Source organism: Sorghum bicolor, chromosome 2, assembly GCF_000003195.3.
Source record: "Sorghum bicolor cultivar BTx623 chromosome 2, Sorghum_bicolor_NCBIv3, whole genome shotgun sequence".
In the NCBI taxonomy this organism is placed as follows: domain Eukaryota; kingdom Viridiplantae; phylum Streptophyta; class Magnoliopsida; order Poales; family Poaceae; genus Sorghum; species Sorghum bicolor.
The window spans coordinates 58,554,283-58,565,511 of NC_012871.2; the positions used below are offsets into that span (position 1 = coordinate 58,554,283).

An 11,229-nucleotide genomic window follows, 5' to 3' on the forward strand; every position below is an offset into this window, starting at 1 on the left:
AGAAAAGTTACGGTTTCAATCCTAGGAAGCCGATCTGCACTTGTCTCTGTATTTCCTTTTTAATATGAACTCTGGCATGCAGCGATGATCTTCTATTTGAACTCTCTATCGGATAACAACTATGTCCTGGTTTCCTGCTTGCCTTCGCATTTTCTTTTTTATATGGACTCTGCTATGCAATGACGATCTTCTATTTGGACTCTCTATCGGATAAATAACTCTATACTGTCAACAGTATATATAGATAGGAGAAGACAGACAAAAAGAATGGATGGACGAAAAAAAATAGCCTAAAATTTTATCTCTTTATTAATAGGTATAGATATAGATATAGAGGTATAGATTTATTAATTCACATGGTGAAAAACAGATAGACAAAAGGAATGGATAGACGGAAAAAAATTCCTGAAATTTTGTCTCTTTATTAATAGGTATATATATATATATATATATATATATATATATATATATATATATATATATATATATATATATATATATATAGGGAACACTTAGGTGCTTTGAGGCTAAAAACACTAAGTCTCTAGATTATGATCTGATCGTCCAATAGCTCACAGCTCATCTTAAACCCTAACTCTTCTTCCTCTTTTCGACGCGTCGCTACCACCCACCCCTTGTTGTGAAGCTCCAGCAAGACCCTACCACGTCCACAGCAGGCTCCTTCCCCTCCCCCTCCCGTCGCTGCCATGGCCATGGATGCCCCACCCTGCCTTATCCCAATCTCCTTTGCCGCCGCTAAAAACCTAACGCCGTTGTCTAGTCGTCCCCACTGTCTAGCCGGTATGTCTCCCCCAAACCTCTTCTAAGCTCGCTAGAGTTAGGGAAGAAGAGGGCGAGAGACCGGAGATAAATAAGAATGAGAGAGAGTAGAATCATGTGTTCAGAAGTAGAAGAACACTCAAGTATAGTTTACCATTACTCTTTTTCATAGCACTGCCTATTCTACTTCTACTCCCTCCATCCTTAAATAAGAGCATGCTTGCTTGGCTGGCTTTCAAAATATGCCAAGGTAAAGATTTGGCAAATCATGATTTTGGATGTCATTTGGTTTACAACCATAAGTTGCCAACCTCTTACATTTGTTGCCAAATCAATGGTAACCTTTTTGCCTAACTTTTACTTGCAAAATCTTTTGCATGACAAAAATTGTGACAAACCAAGCAAAAGTTGGAAAAAAAATACCATGATCAACAACTTTTTGTTGCAAACCAAACGACAGCTAACATATGTTTTGCCAAATCTTTAGCTTGGCATATTTTGAAAGCCAACCAAGCACGACCATTGTACCCATGTTAGGAGTTCTCACCTAGAAAGACCATTGTACCCATGTTAGGAGTTTTGACCTATTGTTTCTTGGGTTTTTTTATCCATGCCTTTGCAAGTCTCGTAGATCTGAAAAAATATCATTACTATTCACCTATTTAGAGATAAACTATTAACATTCTTTAGTTCTCTTAAATATGCCATTATGGACGTTTCAAACGTGGTTTCCATATTGCCGAGGATGCCCCTATGTCCTCCACTATCTCCCTATCACTAACATGTGGACCCCATAGGTCATCTTCTTCCTCCTTACCCATCTTCCATTTGCCGCTACGAATGTTGCTCACTCGTGTGGCCAAGGAGGCAGTGACTGCTTGTCCGCACTCCCATGTGCCCGCGGTGGCGGCTGCTCCCCCACATGCCCGTGGCAACAGTTGCTCGCACACGCGTTGGTCGTGGATGCTCGCCATGGAATGAGATGGGAGGAGGAGGAAGAGGATGACTTATGGGGCACATGCGTCAGTGATAGAAAGATAATGAACAGTAGAGGGGCATTCTCATCAATAGCATTCTCAACAATAATACAGTGATTTGCAAATAGGTCCAACCACGTTCTAAATGTACATAATGGCATATTTAGAGAACCAGATAATTATACTAGTATAACATTTTTCCAGATCCACGACAATTGTGAAGCCACCGATAAAAAGGCCTTATTTATTCTCTACCCAGTTCCTATCCCCCTACCTCTCTGCCCCCTCCTCCAGTGCTTCAAATCTTTTGGTCACTTGGCTTTTTCCCCGTTGATATTAGTCAATGCAAAGCTGGCCTGAGCGATCCAAATTGAAACCTAAAGCATCAGAAAGCTCAACCAGTTTTTTTTTTCGTTTCATGGCTAGGAGCTCCCTCTATCCCCAAATAATTATACATCTCACTTTTAAATGAGTCATTTTTCAAAAAGTCAAACTTTTTAAGTTTAATATCTAGATTTACAATAGATATTATCAATATCTAAATCTCCTAATATGCTTATTATGAAAATATATCCCACTATTGATCTAATTATGCTTATTATATAGATAACAATGTTTTTTTATATATTTAGTTAAATTTAAAAAATGACTACTCAAAAGATATGTAACAGTTATTTTTGGGAGCGAGGAACATTAGCCCAGACGCGAGAGTGAGCTCAGATGCACGTGCAGTCACCCAGGACAGATTCACGAAAATAAAGCAACTGAGTTGAGGTGTCATACATGAATTAACTTGTCTTCCATCCCTCTTATACAATTTCTCAGTATCATAAACATGAGCAGAAAGAATACGGCACAACTCGGCGTCAAATAACCCGCCGTAGCTCGCCGCCAATTTACATTGGATCAAGCCCTCAAGATGTGACCGGACACTGCAATGGCCATGCTTGATGTCACAGCCCATCCGGCAGGAGGGGTCCTCACTCTCACATTTGTTCTATAGCATCTTTCAGAGAAAAGAAAAAACATCTGTTCTATAGCTACTGCATGTCACCTGTTGGTAAAAAAAATAGAAGCAACATGCAACTAAAGAATGCCTATCCGTCTGTCACCCTTTCGCTCAAAATTTGCCAAAGGGTGAACGGGTGATGCTTTCGCTGAAAAAGGAGCTCCAACACCGAGAAGAATTAGCCACCTCATCAGGAGGTCCATTGGTCAGGGACGGCGAGGAAGTATCTCGACATGGCCTTCCTGAACCTCTTTTTGTACTGGATAGGAGAAATCACGGTGGGGGCCTCATTCTTGGGCCCCCCCAGGATCCCCGAGGCCTTCACCCATGTCTCCAGCTGCTTGTCCCAGGTGTACTGCCGCAGGAAGTCGATGATGCCAACCACCAGCTCTTTTTTCTCCTCGTCGACACCGACCAAAAGGGAGTAATCCATGACATCCAAAGACTGCAAGATGGATCATGTTAGCAGATGCAATGAGCATACAATGTTGTCAGGCATGCTGTTATCTACTAGAGTTGCTATAACAGAGATGACAAAGAACGCCAACAAATCGGCATCTCTAAACAACTAGTTTGGCTTGGCTTTGGCCAATGACAGCAAATAATTCACATTGCGGAATCAAAACGTTTTGCTTTAGATTTCAATGTTGTTAATTGGTTATAGCATTTTATGAGTAATTCTGGTGCCACAAAAACTGAACAAAGCCCAACAATGTGCTACAGTTGTGTTCTTAGGATGGCCTTAGTTCACAGATTGGACTATTAGGGGGTGTTTGGGACTGCTCTGCTCCACGTTTTTCAGCCAAACGATTTCAGCTCCACGTACTCAGTTCGAGAAAAAAGGGTGGAGTTGTGAGAGCACCTAAAGAGGTACTCCACGAACTCCAGTTTTTTGTGGAGCTGCTCCATAGTAGAGTTTGTGGAGTAGAGTTCGTGGAGCAGTGCCAAACACCCCCTTAGAAAGAGATAAATTTTAAAAAAAATCTGAAATGGTATCATATACAATTGTGGAATCCATTAGGATTTCAAAAATATAAAAGCGGTTAGCATCTTCCAAAATAAAATTAATTAGCATGTCTATTAAACACATGACTTTCAGAGGAAACGGGACTTCCATTATTACATGCCACAAGGAACCTTGGACTTGCTGAGTAGGCAAACTGATCGGTCTAAATTAGAACATACAATTTACCATAACTAGCTAGATTCAAAATAAAAAGGAATTAAATGCTTCTCTTAAAAAAGGAGTTAAATGTTCTATTCTTTTTCACTATGGCAGAGACATGAAGTCATCATCTCACAAAAACAGATTTCAAACAGCAGTATCTCATTAGACAAATTAAGCATCAATAGTAAATTGAGAAGTCATGTAGGTTTCTGTAATTTGACCGTAAAATCATTGGTCCAGGGGTCAGGATTGCTACGTACCGCAAGAAATGATGTATCATTCCAGACAGCTCTTTCCAATCTTTGTTTTGCCTTACTCCCCAAAAACATAGGCTTTGTATGTAGTGCTTCTATGAGATTAGAATCTAGAAGAACTTTATTGTGGCCAGAAGCATCAGAATTATAGCGTGAACGCCCAGAACCCTTCAGATCATACACCCTAGATATTGATCTCTGGAAGAATATGTTCTCCATCACCATCAGATCCATCTTCACCTCACGCCCACCTTTTGAATTCTTGATACTAACCTGGATGAAGCAAGCAGTATAAAGTGGTTAAAGCTCAAATCAAAAATAATGCAACTGGACAAAGGGTTCAATGGTAGAAAATCAACCTGATAAAGCCCCACTATTTTGGCCAGGCAAGTAGGGCTTCTAGAAGTCAATGATTCTGTCAAGTGCCTGAAGTAATGAGGAGCAAAATCTACAAAAGAGTCCAGCTCTGTCTTGGTGACTTGTTTAATTATGAATCTCTCATCCATTGTCTTTGCAAAGTAAACATTGCTTTTTCCACCTTGCGCGCTCCATCGCTTACAACGACTTATCGAGCGTATGTAATCAATATCACTTGGACAGCATTTCTTTCTAAGTGCAGCAAACTGCTTTGCAAAATAGCAAGTGACAGAAAACTTTGTACTATCAGTAGGAGATGCATCATCGTCGAAGGACAATCTGAAGTGAGTTCCTTTAGAATTTGAAAGGTCTTCATGTGAGGACAAAGATCTATGAAGTCCATTACTGCTAGTAAAATCTGAAAAGCTAGTATTTATGTTCATTTTATGTGTGACATGATCAGCATATTCTTGCGATGTCATAGCATATGACACTGCACTGGTCGGCTCGTCATCATAGACAGTGACAAAAACAGAACCTCCACAGCTAATATTGGGCAGAAGCAGTCGAGCCCCATCATTCACCATATGAGAAGCTGATGTGATATACTTGGGAGCACGTATAAGAACAGTATTTAAGTTTCCTCTTGTCCTGGGAGATATTTGAGAAAAGGCTCTTCGCATATTTGTCATTGGATCCTTGACAAGGCTTGTCAAGTCTCTAAAGGAATCAACTGATTTCAGTGCTGAATGCAGTGAAGCAGGTATTACTCCAGTTTGTTCTCGCTGATGTAATCTCATCACAGTATCAAATGAATGGATTCTGACTGGGGCAGTAGCCTTCTCGTAACTTGGATTGGCCAACAAGTTCAAAGACCTATTTTCGTTTGCTTTGGTCAAATCATGTGGAAGATTGCAGTCTAATTCACCAAATCCAGACCATGCCATATCTATTTTGTCAGCTAAAATAGATGCAAGTGAAGGTAACCTCTCTACTGGCTCTGTCTTGCTAGGATATTTTGATAGACAGCGTCCTTCACATGTGTCAAATTTGTTGAAAATCAAATCAAGACCTCCTGCACCACCTGAAACACCATCCACTAGCCCAACCGGCAAATCTGTCTCAACCATGACAGATTGTTTATCATTCACATGGCCCTCTGTAGACAAGAGAGATTTCCTTGGGCTTTCTGAAGAGTGTTGAGGACATGGTTCTTCATATGTTCCTCCGTGTTTCCTAACAATCTGAAGTGAATCAGATCTCCCTTCATTGATTCCTTGGGTTTTCTCTTGATTAAAGGGATCAGTTCTGGAAATATGGCCATTTGCTTCAAGTGAATCTATGTCGCACAACCTGCAGTCCCAAGTGTGAGCATCTAGGAGGAGACTACGTCTAATACGATTAAGCTCCAAAATATCAATATTTGATTTGAATGAATGAGCACTCCCCATTATAACTGGAAGAAGCAAAGCCTGTGGGAAAATTACACAAATTTCATCACAAAGGGTGAACACATGACAAACAAACAAAACAGAATAAAACTGAGGGGCAGTGGGGCTCTACCTCATACTCATTTCTTTCCACATTAAGCAAATCTTTCATCTCAACTATTTGCCTTTGTATGCTTGTCTTGGTTGAATCATCATCAGTGATGATACTCTTCTCAAGATTATGAAGGACATCATATACCTCGGTGTGCAGCAACTCCATTGTGTGAAATACCTACAATAGAAGGTTGCAAGCATTTCATCATCCCTGCTCAAATCAATGGTGGGATAGTGGAACAGGGAAATGAACCAATGATCTCTTTAACATAAACTGTTTAACAGCATACCTCAACAGCTTCTCTTTTCACCCAATCTTGTGTGGCATGGGAATTGAGATCTAGCACTGGGGGTGGAAGGTCAACAGATAGAGTAATCATAGGACCATAGTGGAAGGCGGCCACCATATTTCCATACCTGCAAGGTTATGTATGCGGCAATTGAAACCTCAGTGTACATCAGATGAGTTTAAGGGAGGCAAAGAAGGGGACCTACATACCCATAAAAGCGAAGGCAATCCCTTTGGAGAGAATGCCCACAGCTTGCAATCCGGTTAGCAGTCATATGATTTGAAAAGCTGAGCTCCAGGAACTTGCCAAATGATAGGCCCCAAGCTGCATCAGACATGATTACTCTCTGTGTTGCTGGCGGCATTCCATCCTTAAGCTTGCACCTCATGCATCTATGCCACATCCATATCCTCCCATCATGTTCACCTGGCAACTTTTGAGACTGAAGGCGCCTGACACTAATCGTTAGGCTGCCATGTTGGTGCATATAGCACCTCACATGTGATTCTGAAGGCTCCTTACAAGATGGGCAGCAATATGCCTGCAAAGAAAAGAAACGTGACAGAAAAATGTTGTTTAGCGAATAACATGGGAGATTTCCCCGTAATGCAATAGGTTACGTATAAGAGTACCAGAAGTACCTGATCAAATAAGTCCTCACGGAGATACCTCCCTAATGGCTTATCAAAACTACCATAAAACTTGATCCGGAGGAGGTGAGAACGCTGGCACGCCAAGCTTTTGGGAATGCAAGTGCTTGAGAGGGAAACTAAGATGCTCTGGTTGTTGTCACTACCAGATAAGGAACCAGCTGAAAGCTTGTCTTTGTCATCTGTATCCCCTACTGGAAAGTCGTCTAGTGAGGGATTGCTACTATGGTTTTCTGAATGACAAGGTTGGTTATTTTTCAAAGTTAACGCACCATCACGACAGACATCAACAGCAATTGAAGATTGCAAAGACTTGTATGAATCACCATGTTGTGTGCCAGCACATGTTGCTCTTAAGTCATCACTGACAGAACATGGAGATATTAAATTGGCATTGCAGGTAACATTTGGATGGCATAAGTTGGACAGATCTTGAGAGTTGAGGGGATCAACTGGAAATTTGGATGCTCTACATTCCGGTGTGATTCCTTGGCTTACTCCAGCAAATGGTAATAAAGTTGAAGATGCAGAAATAACCTCAAAAATCTGGCTGATAGTAGAATTTTGTGGATATGTCTCTTCAGCATTTCTAAGACCATCAGGAGTACCATGATCAGTAGGACTAGCAGAAATATCCGGTGCACCTGTCACAGATATTGAAGGAATTTTCGGAAGTGTTGCTCCCTCATCAGCAAGGAATGATGTCTCCAAGGAGAGGTGATAAGCAGCAAAGACTGCAAGTTGCATTGCACGCTTAATCTTCTTTAATTCTTCCCGACATGTTCCCCTTAACAGAACCTGCATTAAGTGCCATACACTTAATTAATAAATAGTAGGGGAAATTTGCACATTCTGTAGCATAAGCATTTTTCCTGATATCTACTGACGATTCATTTCAATCACTCTGGGCATAATTACCCGAAGACCGAAGACCGAACCGAACTGACCGAGACCGAACTTTTCGGTCATAAATTCGGTCTCTGCTTCCAACTAACCGAACTTTATACCGTTAGTTCGGGTATAGGTGTCGGTTAACCGAACTAACCGAAATTCTCTGTTGGGAGTCCTAAACTGTTTTTTTTTTCTTTTTAAAGACTTGATTGTGTGTTGTTTTTGTTGTGTCATTGTGAGTTTGTGACTTGTGAGTTGGAGATGCTATTGTAGTTAGTATTTGAATAAGGAGAACCAAGATATTTGTATCATTTTGTGCAAACATGTTGCTGAAATTTGATATAAATCTGCTAGTCCGGTTAGTTCGGTCGTGACCGAGACCGAACCGAACTAACCGAGACCGAAACTGCTCGGTCTTTATTTTTTCAACTAACCGATCGGTACTTGTTTTATGATGACCGAACTTTCAAAATGACCGAGGAACCGATCGGTTCAATTCGGTCAGACCGAACGCCCAGACCTATGCTACAGGGCATTGCTAATCGTATATATCCCAAAGGACCATTACCGTGCAACCCAAGCGCTTCAGACAGCCTTCAAAGAACATCAGAGTCTTAATTGATCCCTTTTCTCCGTGTTCTGCTAATAAGGATTCCGAAACTTTCTCCACCTTGAACAAGTCACAATGTCCAAGCCTTGCTGAGGCAATGTTGTCAATTGACGAGGCAATCTGACCACCTGTGCATCTTGATATTCTTTCCAAAAGAGGTCTCTTCACATTCAGAACCAAAGAAATATCTTTTGCTAAGAGCTCCAGAGCAAAAGATGAGGCGCTTTTCTCAACTAGAAGGACATTAGGCTGCCTAGACTCGATCTTTCCAACAACAGTTCTAAGATACTCCTTTTCCTGCAGCAAGGCCATTCATTAACAATGTTGCAAGCAAAATAAAATATATAAAGATTCAAAGTAGATAGACACAAACCTGTTCAAGTATTGTCCCTATAGATGCCAATTTATTTGAAACTTTTTGGTACTCAAGTGCACCTCCTAAAATGAGCAATTTGACATTCCTGTGTTCTGAGACCATCCGTTTGTGTCTTACATTCTTAGAGCAAACAATTCCTCTAACAAAATTGCTGCATCCAATAATTTGTTCATTGGTACCATATGATGGTCAGAAGATAAAATTATATGAGTAAACAGAAGCACAAGCAGGAAAAAAAATTACAAACCTATCAGTTGGGTTCCCAGATGCTATGCATTTAATCTTCACATAATCACCAGGATCCATGCTGCCACCTTTCTTGGTATCAGGTTTCACATAGTTAGCAGCTTGCCAAGCCAATGAGGACACTATCTCAAGCCAACTTTTGGAATTGTCATCACTGGAAAAACTAATGCCTTCCGCCTTCAGTAACTGTGCAACCAGAGCCCGAAAATGCTTCAGCAAATCATTCTGAACACCACCTTGTTGAGATCCACCAAAAGCACCACACTCACTGGCTACTTTATTATCACCAAAACAACTAGGTTCTAGGAAAGCATCGTCGTCGTCGTCGTCAAATCCGAATATCCTCGATTCAACATCATCTCTCTCATCTTCAGGTGGTGGTGGGCACCAAATAGCATCACCAAAATCAACAATATGTGTTGATGCATTGACGACTTCTCTCTCACCAGTGCTGCTACTGCTAGCAGCACTGACTAGCTCCCGTGCATCATCTGAGTCGGTCAATGTTGTCGCATCAGGATCAGAAGCATCATCCAACCTCACCACGCAAGTAGGACTCTCTGCGGGGCTTGGGGTCATTGATCTGTACATTGAATTAACACTAGATTCTGTATCTGAAAAGTCTTGTAAGAAGTCAGTCGCAGAGGCTAGAAACTGGGCCCCAGGTTCGTCAGCAGCCTCCTCATCCACTCGCCTGCATCCACAACCAAAAATCGTTTCAAAGGTTATTCCACCCCCAATGACAAAGACAGTTGACAAATTATCAGATATACACGTCATGCATCTGCCCTAGCCAATTCGTTGCGTATAGTCCCACGCCAGCACTGTCTTTAAATATAGTTCCAGCTCCACACGGAAAAAGGAAGGATAAATACAATTCCCGAAATCGACCAGACGGCCAGACAACTTAACTTCCAAGTTTCCGAGTTTTTAAGCAATGCTTGACATTTTTAGTTCATCAATTTATGGCAAATTCTAAGAACTGCGGTAGACTTCATATTTACCTAATATCACGGCCGAGAGGATGAAAGCGCGAACCGGCGTCGGCTTGGCCCCCAGATCTCGCCTCGGGCGGGCTGCGCGGGGGCGTGGGCGGCCCGACGGGCGAAGCCGCCGCCTCCTGGGCCTTGGGCGTGCCCACGCCATGGCCCGCCTCCTGGTCCTGGCGCCGCCGCGTCTCGATCCGCGCGAGGTCGCCCTTGTGCACGTGGCGCCGCTCCTGGTCAGTGGCGGCGGCAAGGGATCTGGCCTTCCCCGCCGCAAACTCCAGCACCCCCATCCCCGACACGCCACGCTAAGATCTCAACACCCGACCGTAGCGAATGAAGGAGAAGTTAGCGGGACTGCAGGAGACGAGGCGAAGCGACGCGGCCACGCGCGAAGCTTCCTTCCTTCCTCCGCGCTGGTTGCGTCCCCTACAAGTCAGCGCCCCCCACCACACCCGATACGGGACCAACCACCCGGCACCGCACCGGTGCGGCCTGGCGTGGCCTGCGGCGCTGCGTGAGACGGGTCTCCCGCCTCCAGCAACAGAGCGAGCGCGCAATGCCGCCGGCCGGCGCCGGGACTGGGGGGTTCAGCTTCAGCAGGTGCGGGGACGGCGCGCGGGCGGCGGCGGAGTCAGGAGATGCCAACTCAGCGCCGCGTCGCCTCGAGTAGGAGTAGGAGAGCAGACGAGAACGCGAAGCGCATGGTTGGAGAGCAGCCGGAGGTTGGGGACGAAGAGCGGTGATGAAATGGAGATGACGGCGGCGCTGGCGGCTGCGGTTCTAACGTGGGAGAGGGGAGTAGGGAGATATGCGAGAGAGCAGCAGGGACAGTGACGGCGCTTGCCGCGGCGGGTGGGTGGGTGGGTGGGATTTTTAACCGCTGCGCTTGGGCGCGCGCGGTGGAATTGTGGAAATCCTGGCTCGGTATCCGGCGTCCCTCCGTTTCGCAGTTCCGCTGGGCCGCCGGGAGGAGAGGATGAGACGGGGACGGGTCTGTGCGGGTGATGTGTGCCGTCTGCGGCTCGCGTCTAGCCGTCGGTGGCTTTCTTGCTTTGGCGAGCGTTCGTTTTTCCCCTGGCCTTTGTTTT

General features: G+C 43.8%; 1 protein-coding gene across 1 annotated transcript; it reads right to left on the reverse strand.

Moving 5' to 3' along the window:
- Nucleotides 2,507–10,993, reverse strand: LOC8056240 (putative 1-phosphatidylinositol-3-phosphate 5-kinase FAB1C). Its single transcript, XM_002462310.2, has 11 exons — nt 10,157–10,993; nt 9,154–9,846; nt 8,904–9,057; nt 8,489–8,827; nt 7,021–7,827; nt 6,589–6,920; nt 6,380–6,506; nt 6,109–6,267; nt 4,548–6,017; nt 4,195–4,461; nt 2,507–3,211 (listed from the first exon to the last, which is right to left on the reverse strand). Exons 1-11 carry the CDS (start codon nt 10,429–10,431, stop codon nt 2,957–2,959), a joined length of 4,878 nt encoding a protein of 1,625 aa, XP_002462355.1. The 5' UTR covers nt 10,432–10,993; the 3' UTR covers nt 2,507–2,956.